Below are 19,259 nucleotides of genomic sequence, written 5' to 3'. Positions count from 1 at the left end.
TAGGAATACTCCGCCAACTGAATTTTTAGCTCGCACAAGTGCATTTTCATGCTATCCAAACTGTGGTGAATAATAGCGTCTTCTTTATTTAAATTTTTCTCAATAAAATCAGAAGTGAATGGAAACATCAGAATTTTTGCTTTGAAGATTAAGAATCCAGATATCAAGCTTCTTAATAAAAGCATAAACTTCATCTGTCATTAATAAAATGTTTTTATAACGTCCTTGTAAATTCAAATTCAAGTTGTTTAAATGCAAAAATACATCAGCTATGTAAGCCAACAGCAACATATTTATTCTAATCTTGTAATTCCAATAACTGCTTCCCCTGTGATAACCATGTGACTTTTGTATGGAAAAGAAGAGATTTTTCCTTTTTGTCCATTTCATTGCATAGTTTAGCAAACAGGCTGTTTGACCATTACAGAACAGGCTGTTCTGTAATGGTCAAATTTTAATCAAATTAACCATTTTTACAACTTTACAAAATTTGTCTGAGATTTTCTGGCATTCTTCTTGTAGCAAGATTGTGTCTGAAGGAAGTAGTGAATCCATTCTGCCGTTGGTATAAGACAATCTTTCAATTTTTTCAGAAACCATGTTCTTTCCTGTTATCGCCTTTACACCATCACTACATAAATTTTGTCCAATTTATGTTGTTAAGTTTCTGTAGCTTCATAAAAAACATTAAAAAACATTGTCCTGTTGGATGACCAAGTATTGATTTGAAAAACAACAAATTTTCTTTGATATGTCCCTATTGCATTCATCTCACAAAATATAAGAACAGAGAAATGTTTGCCACATCTGTGGATTCACCAAATTGAATAAAGTCATTTGTCTAACAATTGAATGGCCATTGTACATACATGTTAATGGCTATGTACTTAAACTTACAGATAACTTGCATTTATATATATGTGTATATATATTTTTTTTTTATTAAAGCAACAAAGTACAGAAAAATAAAGGCTGATGATGACTTCTTACCTTATTCCACTACATATATGCAGGAGCACTTTCACAATTTACTCGCATCATCAGCTGCATTATATATTCATCTCAAATTACATTACAAACGTAAAATATAATAACGTAACATGCGTATGTTTATTTTATTTAAAATTTAAAACCTTTAATCTTTTTTTTTAACTTTTTTCAGTTAAATTAAAAATTAAATTGTAGTTTTTCCATATGTAAAAATATGACATCAAGGCATAAAATCAAATTAAATTAAAATCAAATAAAAACAATTTTAAGTAAAGCAATCCTGCATGTTATCCATCTAACTGAACTTGCTTTATTATACTCACTTGATTTTAATTTTAATTTAATTGTATGCCTTGACGTCATATTTTTACTATCTAATTTTTAATTTAACTGAAAAAAAGTTTAAAAAAAATAAAATAAAAAGATTAAAGGTTTTAAATAGAATAAATAAATGCATGTTGTGTTATTATATTTTACGAAGTTTGTAATATAATTTGAGATGAATATATAATGCAGCTGATGATGCAAGTAAATCACAAAAGCACTCCTGCATATATGTAGTGGAATAAGGTAAGTCATTCTACTTTATTTTTTCTGTACTTTGGTTGATCTAATAAAATTAAAATACATTTATATGTATGTAATAGGTCGTCTAAAAAGTAGTGATCTTTTTGTGCCTGAGATAGCATTAGCGTAATCTGCCAAAAGTCATAGAAGGCTGACATGTAAGCAGTCATGATATCGCCAATGACCGAAACATCCATTACCAAACAATGTTCAACTATTTGTAGAAATCTGGCTACAAAAAAAAGCCTCGACATTTTAGGTGCCACATGATATCTAACTCAGAAAAATTTACTCAATCAGATTTCTATCTGTAAATCTCTATAAAAACAAAAAGAAATCAAACCATTTCTGAAGTGGTTGATTATGAGTGATGAAAAGTGGATAACCTATGATAAAAATGTGCGAAAATGATTGTAAAGAAGGAGAAGCTCCATAGTGTGTATGGCAAAGCCTTCACTGACACCCAGGAAGGTTACGCTATGTGTTTGGTGGGATTTGAAGGGCATTCTGCATCATGTGCTGCTGCCACCTGGCAGAACAATAGATTGAGACTTGTACTGTCAACGAATAATGCGATTAAATTTAGCAATTCAAATGAAACAATCTAAACTGGTCAACAAAAAGGGTGTCAATACCACACTGAAAACAACAGGCTTCATAGATCTTTAATGACCCATCAGAAATTGAGAGAATTTAATAACTGGGAGGTTTTAATGTATCTACTGTATATCCCAGACCCTGCACCATCAGACTGTTTGTTTCGGTCTCTGCAGAACTCCCTGAATAGTGTTAAATTAGTTTCAAAAGAGGTCTATGAAAACCACATGTCACAGTTTTTCACCAAAAACTATAAAAGTTTTCACCAAAAACTATAGTGATGGGATTATGGTGTTGCCAGAAAAGTCGCAGAAGGTCATAAAAAAAAAAATGGTGCATTATGTACATGGTTACATAATGAAATTTTCCAATAACAATAAATGTATTCTCAATTTTGGTCTCCTAAGGTTCAATACTTAGTAGACGGCCCAAAATACATATTATCTCAGTGTAAATGCATATATATATATATTACCAAAACTACTCCTATAAAATATTAATGTAAATCAGTGATTCTCCACCTTTCACTTAACTCACTTGCTGAATTATCTGATCATGAACATTGGCAGCCATGTCATCGATTCGCCTTGACAGTGTGTCATTAGAAAGTGGAATTTTTTTCAGTTTTTTTGCTGCAGGCAAATCATATCAATTGCAGCTGGCAATATGAGGTTTTCTATGATTGTATGGGGGTTTGGACATCTTAGCTACTCTTAATGCTATCAGATAAGATGCTTCAAGTGCACTTATATCGTATGGCTTGATTTACCAATAGAAGCTTGTTTATTTCTCAAAGAATATAATTTTCTTTCAAAAATTTTCAAGAGTTTGCTTTTATGATCTGGAGGTATAGTTTCCAAGGATCAAATTAATTTTGATGGCTTCATGCTTTCATCTGAGAGGACTTGAAACACAATACACTGTGCTTTCAATGAGGTAAAACCATAATTTAAATAACTGTCATTGTAAAATATTGTCTTTTTACCAATCGATTCACTGGATGTAGATGGCTCACTTCATTTTTCACAAATTTATCCATTTTGCATTAGAATCTGAATTGAAAAAAGTTACACCATTTGACCACATACTAAAAAACCAAAACCTCAATTATTATTTATTATTTTCAATGAAACTACACTTTTAAAAACTTAAATAAGTGCACCAGATGCATGTTTTGTACCCAAAACTAAACTGACTTTCTGCATTTCCTTATTTTAACACGTCATGCTGAGAGTAAGACATGTTAAAGAGTATCATGTGCATGTTAGAACATGATGCTCTCGCAGAAAATATTATGCAAGCAAACCAAATTACAAGGAGCATGTACACATCAAATTGGAACCTATAAATTGCTCATGTTTATACACTTCATGTTCACACTTATTGCTATCAATGCAGCTAAATAGTTTTAACTAGGTTTCATTGGGTTGTGGTTGGGTGGTCATGAAATATATCTTTTTTTTTTTACTTTTGGGGGGTCGTGGAGCTAAAAAGGTTGTGAATCACTTATCTACATTAGTGTCTTATAGGAGTAGTTTTGATTTTTTGTATGTATATATATATATATATATACATACAGGTTATCTGTAAGTTTTAAGTGCTTAGCCATAAACTTGTATGTACAATGGTCATTCAATAATTAGACAAATGACTTAAGAAAAATTAATATTTATTCAATGACATTGAAACTAACATTACTTTCAAGTAATCACAGACTACATTTATGCACTTGTTCGATCTTTCTGTGAGCTTTCTTATTCCAGTAATAAAGAATTGTTCACTTTGGAGTCTCAGCCACTCTTGTACTGCAGTTTTGGCCTGCTCATTGTTACCATGTAAAAGCTCTTAAAGACAAACCAAACAAAAAGAAAATTTGGTGTGTGAGATTGGAACTGTAAGATAGATGTGGCGACATCTCCAGACTTGACTTTTGAAGAGCTTCCCTTGTCTTTTGAATGGTATGGGGGCATGCATTATCATACAAAAGAATTTTGCCTTCTCAGAGTGAACCAGGAAGTTTCATTCTGGGTTTCACTTTATTTTCTAGTATGTCACAATAGTATTCTCTGTTTGTTCTATGATTTTCTTTCAAATAATTATAATAAATTAAGCCTTTACCAGTTGATGCACAGGTTTTGGATTTGGGGGATATGAATTCAGAAAATAAATTTTTCCATTCATACTCTTGACGTTTGGATTCCAACTCAAAATTATGAATCCAAGGTTCATCAAAAGTTATTATGCAGTCTACAAAAGTATTTCCTCTGCTAAAAACTGTCCTGTAAAATCCTTACAAAATGAGAAATTTGGATGTTTGTGATTTGACTTTACTGGAACCCATCTTAAACAAAACCATTGCAAAACCCATGTTTTGCAATTAATTCTGCTTATCATAGATAAAGGAATGGACAACATCAGTATTCACCCACAAATTTCAGCAATTTTTATGTATTTGTCCTTGTGAATAAAATTATTAATAAAAAGCACAAGTCAAACGTTCTGTAGGTCTTCCACATTGATGAAACTCAGTGACACTTGTTCTGTCTGGTTTAAACTGTACAATCCACTTACGAAAATTTGCTTAATTAATGTGGTTTTTAATTATTTTTTAACAAAGTAAATTTTGGTCGGTTTTACACCTCCAAAAATAAATATTTTATCACAGCACACTGATCTTTCACAGTACAAATTTCAAGTGGAACCAACACTTTGAATAAGCAAAAGAGGTTATAAGTGAAATTCTTTTCAAACACCTGATATTTTCCATGTCAAGGGTGCCAACTTGAATATCAGACAGTTTCAGTTTCTTCCATTAAATTTTTCATGTTACCATTTGTCCTTAATTATTGAACCACTCTATTACTAGATATTTTATTGTGTTGAGTTATTCCATATAGTTATCAGCTAATGAGGGTGTCCATATTTAGCTGACGTAATATGTTGTAAAGCTCTGTTTGTTGTGAGGAATAATAAGATCTGTGTGCATGAGTAAGTCGTGGAGATTTTTGTAATCTATCTCAATATTTGTTGTAAAAAAAGCTCAGAAAGTTGAGTAAATTTTGTTCACAGTATGTAATTAAATATTTGTTGAAATATAGTTTATTGTAGAATGTATGGAACATGTAACATCTTGTGTTACATTAGTATAGCATTATACAACCAATATGGTAGTGCAAGTGCAATAATTTGTTTGTGTTTGTAATGTATATGAATTTCAAATTATGTTAAGAATATTTCAACTTAGATGCCCCATTTCTAGCCTGTAGATCCAACATAACCTTTTTTTTAATTATAGCAAAAAGTAACTGATTTTTTAATTATGTATATATTCTACTGAATTGTAATACTTAACCATTTTATAAATTTTAAGTCGCTATTATTAACATTGCCATTTACTGAAGAAGTCAGAAGTAAATTCTATTTTTTACCAGGTTGCATTGCTATTGTTTTTACGTTTTGTCATCGATTGGCTTCAACAGCTTGTTATAGTCACTAACATTATGGTAGCCCTGACAAGGGCTGTCATTGTCAAATGACTTCAACGGCTCATAATTCATAACCTTGTGGTGGCCCTGAAAAAGGCCGTTTTTTGCCTTAGCTTTGAGAAGAGCTGTTGGGTCCCAAAGCTGGTCTCCGGCAAAGTCGGAGAGTTGCGGCTCGTCTATTGAAGTCAGACTGGGCTTTCCCTCAGTGGCAGTTGGGTCCCACTACAGTGAGCCAGTGGTGGCCCCCAGAGCCCCGCAGTGTCAGGTTGGCGACGGTCGTCCTTCGCCAACATGGCCGAGGCGGTTCTCCCTGAGCGATCCCACGCTGAGCCGGCTCCTGCTGCGACCAGTTCATGAGTTCACCGACCAGGGTGATTGAACCCCGGTGAGCTGGAGCTGGAGCAGGAAGGTAGCGTTTGCATCCAGCGGCTCCCTCGACGGCCCAGTCAGGATTCCTGCTCTGGTGAGGATGTTGGCATCTGCCAGGAGGTCCCACGTTGAGGTGGCCAGAGAACTTTTGTCTTCTTCCATCTTCTTGGTATTTTCCAGGTGGTGGTCGACGATAAATTGAAAATTCACTCTCATGCATGCTTCTTTATTGGAGCCTGGGAGTGGTGGGGCAGCAGCGCCGCTATGGTGGGAGAACGCGGCAGTAGTGATGCTTGTATCAGCGCATCTGTATACTGTGTACCAGCTTGCATCTGAGTTGCCATCGTGTTCACCCACGATATTAAATTAGGCATATTTGTTTTAACAATGTATATTTTATGAAAATAATTAAAACAATTTTAATATAAAGATTTTTTTCTTTTCATGGTCATATTCTTAGAAAATATTTGATCGATTTTATATAAAACATGAAATAATTTTACTTTTGCCACCTAGCACTATAGCAGAGCTATAGCTTTAGAAGGAAAATTATTGTAATTGGTACAATTTGGACATATGCGGTTTTCACGAGATCCTTACATTTTGACACCTAAGGAGCCCAAAAAACTGGATGTTTATATGTAGATGTGTGTGTTCAGTGTTAGGTGTTGCATCCTACAACACCAGAACTATGGGATCAATTTTGACCAAACTTGGGCAGATTAAGTACGGGGCATTGATACTTTTAAATTTTCAACTTAGTGGTCAAGGGGGTGAGATTGTAATGTAAGGTCACCCTCAGTATCTCAAGATTTTGCCTATCAATATCTTCTTTTTTTTTTAGGTACATTTGTTAACAATTTAAAAATAATATTTCCAAAACAAAGTTTTGCAAAATCGCATCCCACTTCAAAAAATGCTCTAAATAAACTAGTGGCTGAGTGTATATAGTGTACCATTAGTAACCCCTCTCACCATTAGGAGTGCTAATGTAACACTGACGTACAGCTGCTGTAGTTGTCTTCTATGTTGTAACATTACAGGTGTGCGGTGGAATTAAATGAATGAATATTATTTAAAGTGGTTACTAGCACCGCCATACCCGTATGAATAAAATTCAGTATACACGCGCACTTTAGTTAGAATGATTGAATTAAATTAACAAAAAATATCTTATCTATAATTATAATATAAATATAGAAAAAATATCTATAATTATCTTAAAATATCTTAACTATAAATATTTTAAATTATGTGTGTAAGCCATCTATTAGAAAAAAGCTGTGTGACAGGGAAGTCTTACAACTGTGTTGTCAGATTTTTTGTATAAATAATGTATTAGTATTGCTGGCTAAATCAGATCATTAAGTGATTAAATTAAATTCTGTCTAACTGCTGAATGTGATAGTTGTTTGGAAAGTTTTTGGTCTGACACAGAGTTGGTGGTAAGTACTACCAACTGTACTCATGATATTTATCAAGTATGATTCTTAAGATGGAATGCTGAGATTAGTTGCCTGTTTGTGGTGATTAAGCTAAGTAAAATTTTTTTAATTTTCTGAAAAATTGATAAAATTGTAGTTGAGTTATTATAAACTACTTTGTTTTAAAAGGTTTAACTTCAGTAGAAATAAAAGGTGACAGATTCTGCTAGAAAATATTCATCCCTTTTATTTTCAACAATAAAAAAGTGGGCTGCAGATTTAAATCTAGTTGTATATGCAATCAAGATGAACACTTAAGATGCTCAAAAATCACTATGACCAATGAAATCATCACAAAAACCCACATGTCATATTATATGATTGCCAACTGAAGGTGTAGAGGTTGCTATTATCTTAAACATCTCATTAGATTATGTTCACTGCATTTTATATATAGTTTTGGATATGAAAAAACTTTCTGCTCTATGGGTGCCACAGCACCCATAGATTAAACCATCAATTAATGGTTTAATTGGAAACCAGTAGATTGAAAACTTCTCAAGGGTATTTACACTTATTTAAACATGATTCCACTTAGTTTTATTATAGTAGGTAAGTAGGAAAGTGCTCTTTTACAACAGTAATGCCAACTGCAAGCATGCCTTGGGTTGTCACTGCAGAACTCCATGACCTATGATTGAAAGTGCTTTCACGTTCGCAAAGTTTGCCTCGTAGCAATTACTTTCTGAAGTGAAATAGCTCACTTCAAATGATGACAAAGCTGTGACAATAACTTATTTTGCAAAGTTGGACAAATTGCATTATAATGAGGATGTTAAAGAGTTGGAAAGTCATTGATCTAAATGTATCAAATTGCAGAGTGACTTCATTGAAAAATAATTTTTAAAAATAAAATTTTCTGAAAAATCTTGTTAATTTGTCAGACTGAGAAATCTCCAAATTATTTAATCAAAATGTAAATCCTAGAAACAGAATATTTTAAATTACTTACCATTTCGGTGACTTAATTTTTGTCTGATATACACTTTTTTTTTTGCATGGTGTTTCATATTTTACAAATTTATAAGGAGTAGAAGAGATTGTGTGTTAACATGTTCTTTCATGTCTGCTGACTCCTGTACTCTTCAAATAATTTTTTAGAAATGTTTAAGTGAATTAAACATTATTGACTGATCGTGTTCTTTACAAAAGCGAACTAAATTAAAACACTGAAAAAGTAAATAATAAAGAAATTTATTAAGTTATAATATTGTTTAATAAAAACAGAAAATTATTATTTCCGTGTATTTATCTTCTTTTTTTTTACAGGATTTAATAATGTAGCACACGCACCTTCAAATAATAGTTCATCTACCCAAAATAGTGCAAACATACAAAGTATCTCTGAACAGTAATGTGTATGTAATATATGTAACTACCATTGTGTGTATTATATGTGTATCATAATTTAAGTTTTGTAATTAATTGAGTTTTTTTTATTATGATTCAATTCATTAATTTTATTTTGTTTTTATTATTTATTATTTTGTGATCTATTTTTAATATTTTAAAAAAGATTCAAGAAAAGTATGTGATGATTTTTTTTTAAGAGTTACAGAATTTTCTGAATGCATTGCTTAATTGTATTAATACATATATATAATGATGCATAATATATGGCATTTTCTGAACACATGCGTTTGTATATGTTTTCTGATATAGTTTATATTATCTTTAATTTCTCTATGTGTGTGTTTGTTTATAAATGTGTAAGTAATGAGTGTGAGTTTAGACATAAGTGTATTGAAAATGATGTTCCTTAGCTTAATGTTGAACTTAGTTGCAATAATACATGATGCTTTTGTATATGTTGAATTTTGATTTAAAGCTGTTGACATAATCATAGTATTGTACATAGTTATAAATTTCTAGGTGAAAAATAACATTAATTAATATTTACATAATTAGTATAATAAACGCTGATTAAAATTACTTACAAAATTATTCTTTAAATTTAATGCATCTGTTAAGAAAGTAAAGGCCTATATTTTTATGAGATATCTTTCTTTAGAGACATTCATCTTTTCTAATAATGCTTTGCTCCATTTAAAAAATATATTAATAGGAATATAACTAGATAATAAATTTGTTTAATTAGATACAACATACAGTATTCATCTTTAATTAAACTATTGTTAATAAAAATAAATGTACTCTTTGTTAACATTAAGAAAATCATAATTACTTATTTTCCTAAATTACAGGAAAATTTAAAACATTTTTACAGCAGTTTTGAATCTTATTTTTTTTTTCATTTTCTGATATTTACTTTTTTTGTGTGCAGTTCTGAAATGATATGACACCTCCATCAGTTAAAAGGCTTTTTAAAAACTTCAGTGTCAGAAGGCAAAAACATGAACTACTGCTCATTATTAAAGTAACGTTAAATATATATATTCTCTTAATACGATAGGCTGAACCAACACAGTTTGTATTTTTGGGATGAAACATTGCTTTAAATTCCCATAAATAGGTGCAAGAGTAATTTTTCTAGGATGTGCTGAACAGTTTTCTAAGTGTAATAATATTTTAGCTTTATTTTTATTTGTTACAAGTAGTTATATAACAGCGGAACAAAATGTTCATGAAACAAATTTTAAAACTTTTGTCAATCACCTACCCATGAGGTTTTTTTTACAGTATTTGAAGTAGCATTAAACATTTTTTTTTTATATTTAGGGAATTTATTTTTTTAAATTAAACTTTGTTATTAAAAAAAATATGAAAATAATAGAATTATTATTATTTACTCAGAGTATAGCAGAACCTATTACAACCATAAGTCTATATTGTCAGTAAAAATGCTGTTACTCTGTGCCAAATCTGTGAATGCCTTTCTGTATCAGTGAAAGATATTATATTTCACTGTTACAGTGAAATATATATATTTGTATTTCAGTTATATCATTTTTCCAAAATTTAAAACGAGAGCTAAAATTAGTTAATATTTCATGTAACATGAAATGTAGTAAATATTAATAACTCAAATACCTATATAAATTAATTAGCATTTGTTAATTTCAAATTGAGACATTTAAGTAATGAAGTATGCTTGTACTTCAATGAAATTATGGATATAATGAAAATATGGAAAACAGATGCTTATTTATTTCATTTATCAGATAAACAATAGTACCATTTATAGCATCTTAATGATTGTATGAGAATATTTTCAACTATATATTAAAAAATATATGAGGTCAATTAAAATGGCTACCTCCTTTTGTTACAATGCCATCAATTGACAAATCAGATTATCACATCTGCAAAAGTCAGGAATTTACATTATGCATAGAAATAAACATGTTGTAACAAACTGGCATATCCACAGTTTGACATCATTAATAGTCATACTCTTTTGTAAGAACAATAATAATGATAATCAGAATCATTATTACTCTTTCAGTCCTACATCATAGTATAGTTAAAAAATTAATTAATACTGCATGAATTGAGTTATTGTAATTTTTCATTTTGTCTTATTTTATATTTTGATTGTTCTTTCATTTAACTGCATATCAATAAAAGATTTTTAATGGATTACAATTACAAGGTGGCCCAAACTTATGGTTTTGTGACCCTAATTTAATCACTTAATCTGTATAATTTAAAATTATATTTTCTTGGTTGAATTATATTATCATACTACTTAATTCATGTTATGTTTTCATTTTAGCAGACGTAGTAAATTATGTATTTAACTGTATTCAAATACTTATAATTTTCTGCAGAGAACAATTTATCAATATAATCAAGTGATTTGTAAACAAATGTATCAAAAGAAAGTTAAAAATTCAGGAAAGTTAGTAGATCAGGTTAACCAATAGTTGAATTCACACAATTTTTCCCCCTAAACAACATGGACCATCATCATTCTTTTTAAAAACTTTAATTTCTTTGCACCGTAATAGTTTTTAGCATATACTATTTTGCAAGTGTCTTACATAAGCTTATATAAATTGTTTCATTCAGAATAAGTTCTTTTACGTGGTTGGTTGATAGTGTAATTCAATGATATTTAACTATTTTTTTTTTTTAGTTTTTGTCATTATTTCATCACTTTATTTAAAAGCATTAAAAGTTTTTATCTTAATCAAATAAGCATTACAAAATTGGCATTATGATTGCATTTGTGTTCTTTTCATTCATCATATTTAATGGTAAATAACTTAAATAACTGTCACATTGTTCAGCCATTTAGCCAGAATTTTATTTTCTACTAATGTAACTTATTTTAAAAAAATGTAGAAATATGTGTGTAATTTGCAAATTTGCTTACTCTGTGCTAAAAAATTATTTTCATGTACAAAAAACGAAACAGAATTTACTATCACTTATTAATCTTAATGAAATGAGCACGTTCTTGTCTCTATCATTTTTACCATTTCAATGCTGCTTCATTAATCTTATCAGATTTTGAGGATTTAAATTGTTTCTGATCTCCAACACTTTCAAGTGTTTCATAACCAAATTACAATTTTTCAAAATTGATATGTATTTTTCATACGGTTTTGTCACATTCTTCATCCTGCTTTCTATGTCATTTATTTAGCTGAAGTTTCTTTCAAACTTAGAGATTTCACTTAAGGGCCTGTTCACTATAAAAATCTAAAGCTAAACTGAATTTAAGGTAAAAATCTCACTCCAAGTTAGGAAAGGAATTCATAGAACAGAAGCTAAGAATAACACAAGCGTTCATTGTTTTTTCGTAAATAATCTGTGAAACAGTTTTTTCTTATTTAATTTATATTCCTTATTCTGAACGAAATCAATGGGTACTTTCTGACTGTAGTAGGTATACATAATTTCTTTATGCAAAAATTTTTGTAAGATGTATAGAGATTTTATTTGATATACAGAAACTGGTTTTTTAATGAAAATTCAAGGTTCCTGAAAAAGACTACTGATTTTCAATATATGACGGTTCGACGGTATATACAAAATGGGTAAAGAAAAATCAACTGGGTAGAGATTAAATAAAATCTTTCAGTTTTTTCTTACTAATTTTAAATAGTAGTATATATAAATTATAATTTGCGATAACCAAAGTCTTTTTTTTGCAAAATAGATGTAAACTTACCTGAATTCTGATAAAATCTAACTAAATGTAATTGTACATTCTCATTATTGATAGTCCTGGAAGAGTTGAACAGCAATGATTTCCTTTCATATTTTGTACTATTACTTGTTAACTCTAAACAGTAACTACTGGGGTAACATTATGTACTCATTCGCTTAATGGTGGCAGCTAATATTTTAAGTAGTTTTAATGTTGATTGCTTTCTTTATACTATTCTAATAATAATTTAGAGATTTAATTATTACTCACTGGTTTGTCATACTTAATAAATATAATACAGAGGCTTCAATTTTCTGATATTGGCCAGAAAGGCCAATTGGTCATAGTTATGATGGTAAATGACATTTTTACAATTTGTTGATGTAATATATTGGAAAGTAGTATTCTGACATATATGAAATAAGGATAACATATCGCTAATTTAACTTAATGCCTAGTAACCTTTTAATAAAATTTTAGAAAAATTTTATTTGCAGATTAGGCAAATCAGTAGGATTATATAATATAGAGAATATGTTGTAGCTACTTTTATGATTTTAAATATGAAAAGAACTACTGAAATTCTAAAAGTTAAGAAATCATATTTTATTTATATTAAAAAGAGAAAAATGGATTTTTTGTGTAAAGAAATTTGTACATATTATTTTTACTGTTAGATCTTAAGTTTAGAATATAATATTTATTGAAACTAAGTTCAACTGCTATATAGTATAGTTTACATTAAGTGTAGAGTAATAAATTTTGATTGTATACAAGTTTCCCAAAATATGAAAAATGTATTTATTAAGTGGGATATTTAATGATGAAATTATTTTGAAAATTTTGATGATTAGATCCTACTTAGTTATATATATTGTTGGAATACTTATGTTAACCCATATAAATAAATTTTTTACTTGACAAAAGAGAGATAAAATTGTTTTTGTATATAATTTTATATATATAAATTTTTCTTACAGTATTTTTATTTATTTATTTATTTATTTTTTACTACTTTAAAATGTTACAGTTTAAGGAAATTCACTGTAAATATCTAAATTTTATATTCAAATAATTTTATCTATTTATGTTTAATGTTGTAAATGAAATATATATGTTTTCTAAAGGACTTATTTTCTAATTTTTTAATAAATCACATGATACTTTTGAAGTACAGTAAGATCCTCTGTCTACAGAGGTCAACACTGTGCATTGTTGAGGAGAGTACCCCAAAAAAAACCTGTTTTAATAATTTTTACTTCTGAAATTTTATTCTTCTTCAAAGTGCATTCCATGTACTAAATGTAATTATCACAGTGATTTTCCCACTTCTGTAAACATTTTTTGAACTCCTAAATAAAAACTTTCTCAAAGTACTGCAGCGATAGATCTTTGACTTCGTCCACAGTAGAAAAAGCTTTTGTTCTTTCTTATATACAGGTACAAGAAAAAGTCACACTGAGCAAGATCAAGTGAGTAGGGAGGGTAAGGAATAATAACTGTGAAATTGGTTTTTGACAAAGATTATTTGACATGGAGAATGGTATAGACAGGGGTGTTATTGTAGTGCAGAAGCCAATTACTATCTTCCACATAATTGGGTGTTTTCATTACACTTACACAATCTTCTCAACTCATCAAAATTAAAACACTGATTCATTGTTTGTCTAGAAAATACAAATTCTCTGTGAAAAATTTTGTTCACATTAAAAATCCAAATCAATATTGTCTTTACATTTGATCAAATCTTTTTTGGTCTCTTGTGAACTTGTGATTTCCACAGAGTTTGATTTGATTGTTCTCTTTCCAGGTTATAACCTTAGCACCAACTCTGTTGGTGTAACTAACAAGCTGTTGCAACTTTATAAAGAAGATAATTCATACTTTCAGATATCTTCTTGATTCATATTCAGTGAGTCCAGGGAATCATTTCAAAGTCAGTCCTCAAATCACAGCACACATTAATAAGATGGTTTTCTTATCTGTGATTAACCAAGGCACAAATCTTGCAGCAACACATTTCATGTACAAATCATCTATTAAAATTCATTGGCAAAAACAAAAAGACATGCAAGTCAATTCATAGATCTCTTCAGTGGTCAGATAGTGTAACTTGAATTGCAAAATTTTTGTCATCCCTAAATTTGGAAGATCAGCCAAGTTGTCTAAGTCTGTCTTCAACTGACATTCCAACTCCATAGACACCTGCTGTGTGACGATTCTGGTCGCCGCCACCCGTTCCTAGCCCTGATGGGTTTGTAACTGTCTTCAACTGACATCCCAATGCCATAGGGGAAGACATCTGCCTTGTGACACTTCCAATCGCCACACCACCCCCTCCGTTCCTAGCCCTGATAGACAGGATCCTGATAGGATCCACAGGATCCTGATAGGCAGGATGCCACTGATGTAAATGCCTTGGTAGACGACCTTTAAGAAGCATCATAGTGGTTTTCTTTGCACTGAAAACCATCTTATGCTGAAGAGCTCCACAACCTGAGAACCTTACATGCCTGCGTCACTCTGAGCTCTATCTCGGCACGTGAGTTGCCCTCAACCAGCAGCAACCCATCGTCAGCATAAGCCACAATGCGACAGCCACTGGGCATCTGCAGACAACCTTTTGACAGGGTCTTTCCTACTTCCAAGCCACCATCATTAAGGACAATGGTTTTGTTGCTGAAGTAGCTCAAGAGAGTTCTAATCTCATTTAGCATGCACCCACGCTGCTGAAGTTGAAAGAAGGCAGAGGGCCACCACAAGTTATTGAAGGCCCCAGATATGTCCAAAAGGACGCCAAGCACATATTTTCACTCGCTGGACGAAACCAAATCCATTACCCTAAGAACTGCGTCCTCTGTGTCCTTGCCAGGGCAAAAGCCATTCTGGTTGTTCATCAGCATATGGTTAGAAGTCAACCTACAATTAATGCTGAAGGTACAAGACCTTCTTGATAACCTTACCTACTACAGGCAAGAGCATCAGAGGATGGTAAGAAGAACTTACAGTGGGATCCTTGTCACCACCTTTGAAAAGCAATTTGAAGATCATATCCAGGGGCTTTATTCCTAGCCAGCTATAAATTACTTGGCGGGCTAAAGCCCATCTTCAATTGACAGTTCTTGTTTCAAACACGAAAGCCAATCAAAGATGTATATTTTACTTAAAGCTTCCCCTTTTGAAGCATCACTGTTTTCAGCAACCGTTTTGCCTAAGAGGAAATAAAATTAATCTAGACTCTGTTCTTTATGATCACCTGACACAAAAATCACAGTTTAACAAGCATGAAAAAAATCCAACACAGAATGCCTTATAAACAATACAGAGTGGTGGTATTTGGCAGAATGCCACAGAATACTGTTTGCGTGCTATTCGTAATGGTGAAATTCATAACTACTACTAAATTCCACACCAGGTAAAGATGCCAGTTAATTTTGTACTGCTTTAGATTGCTTACAGCATATGATTTTTAATTGAATGTTTTGTATATGAAGCAGCAGTGAAATGTTTACAAATCACTTTCCATAAATGATGCATTTTACTTGCATACTGTTTGCATAACTGCAGTTATTGTGGCTAATAACTAGCAATTAATATTATCAAAAAAAATTCTTTTTTAACAAACTTCAAATAAGGTTTCCTTGAATTATCTCAACTTTGTAAAGGAGGTTTCTCTGGTGCTCTTCCTCACCCTTCCTGAAGTTTTTCATGTCACTAGGAAAAGTTATTAACAAAAAAATCATTGTCTAATTAAATGATTTTTTAAATATTTCTTCATTTTTTTGTTACATTGCTTAGTATTGAATTTTTAGTAGTATAATAATACAGGGTCATTTAAAAGGTTGCAGCAGTTTAAAAAAAAGTATCTCAGAAACTACTAGAAATAATCAAACAAGTATTTTTTTTTTTTTAATTCACCACCTCAAAACGCTTTTTTATGCACCTTTAAATGTTTCAATATGACCTTGTTGGCTGCTCTGCAAACATCCAGCTGATAATTGACTTCTGTTAAGGTCCTCTGGATCATCACAGCTGTAACTGTGCTTATAACAGTGGTGATTCATCTTAGCTGTTGTACATCCCTGTTTTTTTAACTCTAGACAATGTTTTTTTGTGCATTTCCATAAAAAAAGTCTAAAAATGTGTCAAATCGGGCTTCTCAGAGACCAAAGCACAGGACTGGCCCTATCAAGCCAACAATTAGGAAATCTTTCACTGAGAGCATGTCAAATATCTAGGCTGAAGTGTGAGGGCGCACCATCTTGTTGAAACATTACAGCAACATCACTTTCTTGTTCAATTTGGTCAACTTATTAGAAAATAAAGTTGTATCATGTCTAAATAAATATTCCCTGTGATAGTAGGCTCATGAAAAAATAATTGGACTATCTGACATCAGACTGCACCCCACACATTTATTTTTGGGAATCTCTGACATACTCAATAATTTCATTGGGTGTTGCTGAGATCCCCATAGCCTACAGTTATGCTGGTTGACATAACCACTGTCATGGAAAGTCACTTTCCATGTCCGCTTCTTCCAGTGGATATGGGCAGAAGTTGATTAATGGCTGGATGCTTGCAGAGCGACCAACGAAGCTCATATTGAAACATTCTATTTATAAAAAAACTTTTTGAGTTTTTTGAGGAATTTTTTTTTTTTTTTTTTTTTTTTTTTTTATCTTCAGTCATTTGACTGGTTTGACGCAGCTCTCCAAGATTCCCTATCTAGTGCTAGTCATTTCATTTCAGTATACCCTCTACATCCTACATCCCCAACAATTTGTTTTACATACTCCAAACGTGGCCTGCCTACACAATTTTTCCCTTCTACCTGTCCTTCCAATATTAAAGCGACTATTCCAGGATGCCTTAGTATGTGGCCTATAAGTCTGTCTCTTCTTTTAACTATATTTTTCCAAATTCTTCTTTCTTCATCTATTTGCCGCAATACCTCTTAATTTGTCACTTTATCCACCCATCTGATTTTTAACATTCTCCTATAGCACCACATTTCAAAAGCTTCTAATCTTTTCTTCCCAGATACTCCGATTGTCCAAGTTTCACTTCCATATAAAGCGACACTCCAAACATACACTTTCAAAAATCTTTTCCTGAGATTTAAATTAATTTTTGATGTAAACAAATTATATTTCTTACTGAAGGCTCGTTTAGCTTGTGCTATTCGGCATTTTATATCGCTCCTGCTTCGTCCATCTTTAGTAATTTTACTTCCCAAATAACAAAATTCTTCTACCTCCATAATCTTTTCTCCTCCTATTTTCACATTCAGTGGTCCATCTTTGTTATTTCTACTACATTCATTATTTTTGTTTTGTTCTTGTTTATTTTCATGCGATAGTTCTTGCATAGGACTTCATCTATGCCGTTCATTGTTTCTTCTAAATCCTTTTTACTCTCGGCTAGAATTACTATATCATCAGCAAATCGTAGCATCTTTATCTTTTCACCTTGTACTGTTACTCCGAATCTAAATTGTTTAACATCATTAACTGCTAGTTCCATGTAAAGATTAAAAAGTAACGGAGATAGGGAACATCCTTGTCGGACTCCCTTTCTTATTAGTGCTTCTTTCTTATGTTCTTCAATTGTTATTGTTGCTGTTTGGTTCCTGTACATGTTAGCAATTGTTCTTCTATCTCTGTATTTGAACCCTAATTTTTTTAAAATGCTGAACATTTTATCCAATCTACGTTATCGAAAGCCTTTTCTAGGTCTATAAACGCCAAGTATGTTGGTTTGTTTTTCTTTAATCTTCCTTCTACTATTAATCTGAGGCCTAAAATTGCTTCCCTTGTCCCTATACTTTTCCTGAAACCAAATTGGTCTTCTCCTAACACTTCTTCCACTCTCCTATCAATTCTTCTGTATAAAATTCTAGTTAAGATTTTTGATGCATGACTAGTTAAACTAATTGTTCTATATTCTTCACATTTATCTGCCCCTGCTATCTTTGGTATCATAACTATAACACTTTTTTTGAAGTCTGACGGAAATTCCCCTTTTTCATAAATATTACACACCAGTTTGTATAATCTATCAATCGCTTCCTCACCTGCACTGCGCAGTTATTCTACAGGTATTCCGTCTATTCCAGGAGCCTTTCTGCCATTTAAATCTTTTAATGCTCTCTTAAATTCAGATCTCAGTATTGTTTCTCCCATTTCATCCTCCTCAACTTCCTCTTCTTTCTCTATAACACCATTTTCTAATTCATTTCCTCCGTATAACTCTTCAATATATTCCACCCATCTATCGACTTTACCTTTCGTATTATATATTGGTGTACCATCTTTGTTTAACACATTATTAGATTTTAATTTATGTACCCCAAAATTTTCCTTAACTTTCCTGTATGCTCCGTCTATTTTACCAATGTTCATTTCTCTTTCCACTTCTGAACACTTTTCTTTAATCCACTCTTCTTTCGCCAGTTTGCACTTCCTATTTATAGCATTTCTTAATTGCCGATAGTTCCTTTTACTTTCTTCATCATTAGCATTCTTATATTTTCTACGTTCATCCATCAGCTGCAATATATCGTCTGAAACCCAAGGTTTTCTACCAGTTCTCTTTATTCCGCCTAAGTTTGCTTCTGCTGATTTAAGAATTTCCTTTTTAACATTCTTCCATTCTTCTTCTACATTTTCTACCTTATCTTTTTTACTCAGACCTCTTGCGATGTCC

General features: G+C 31.4%; 1 protein-coding gene across 4 annotated transcripts in view; it reads left to right on the top strand.

The window, feature by feature from the left end:
• Nucleotides 1-13,669, top strand: part of XNP (ATRX chromatin remodeler XNP) — a 226,453-nt gene extending 212,784 nt beyond the window's left edge. For 2 of the 4 annotated variants that reach the window (XM_075356424.1, XM_075356423.1), the window contains one exon: nt 8,762-13,669. In XM_075356424.1, the coding sequence (XP_075212539.1) occupies nt 8,762-8,776 (15 nt within the window). In that variant the 3' untranslated portion in view covers nt 8,777-13,669. The remainder of the gene's footprint in view (nt 1-8,761) is intronic. The other 2 variants (XM_075356421.1, XM_075356422.1) reach the window with 1 other exon arrangement.
• Nucleotides 13,670-19,259: the final 5,590 nt, after the last annotated feature.

Source organism: Lycorma delicatula, chromosome 2 (assembly GCF_047948215.1).
Source record: "Lycorma delicatula isolate Av1 chromosome 2, ASM4794821v1, whole genome shotgun sequence".
NCBI lineage: Eukaryota > Metazoa > Arthropoda > Insecta > Hemiptera > Fulgoridae > Lycorma > Lycorma delicatula.
The sequence above is the reverse complement of the archived record's forward strand: the minus strand, read 5'-3'. Positions and strand labels throughout refer to the sequence as shown.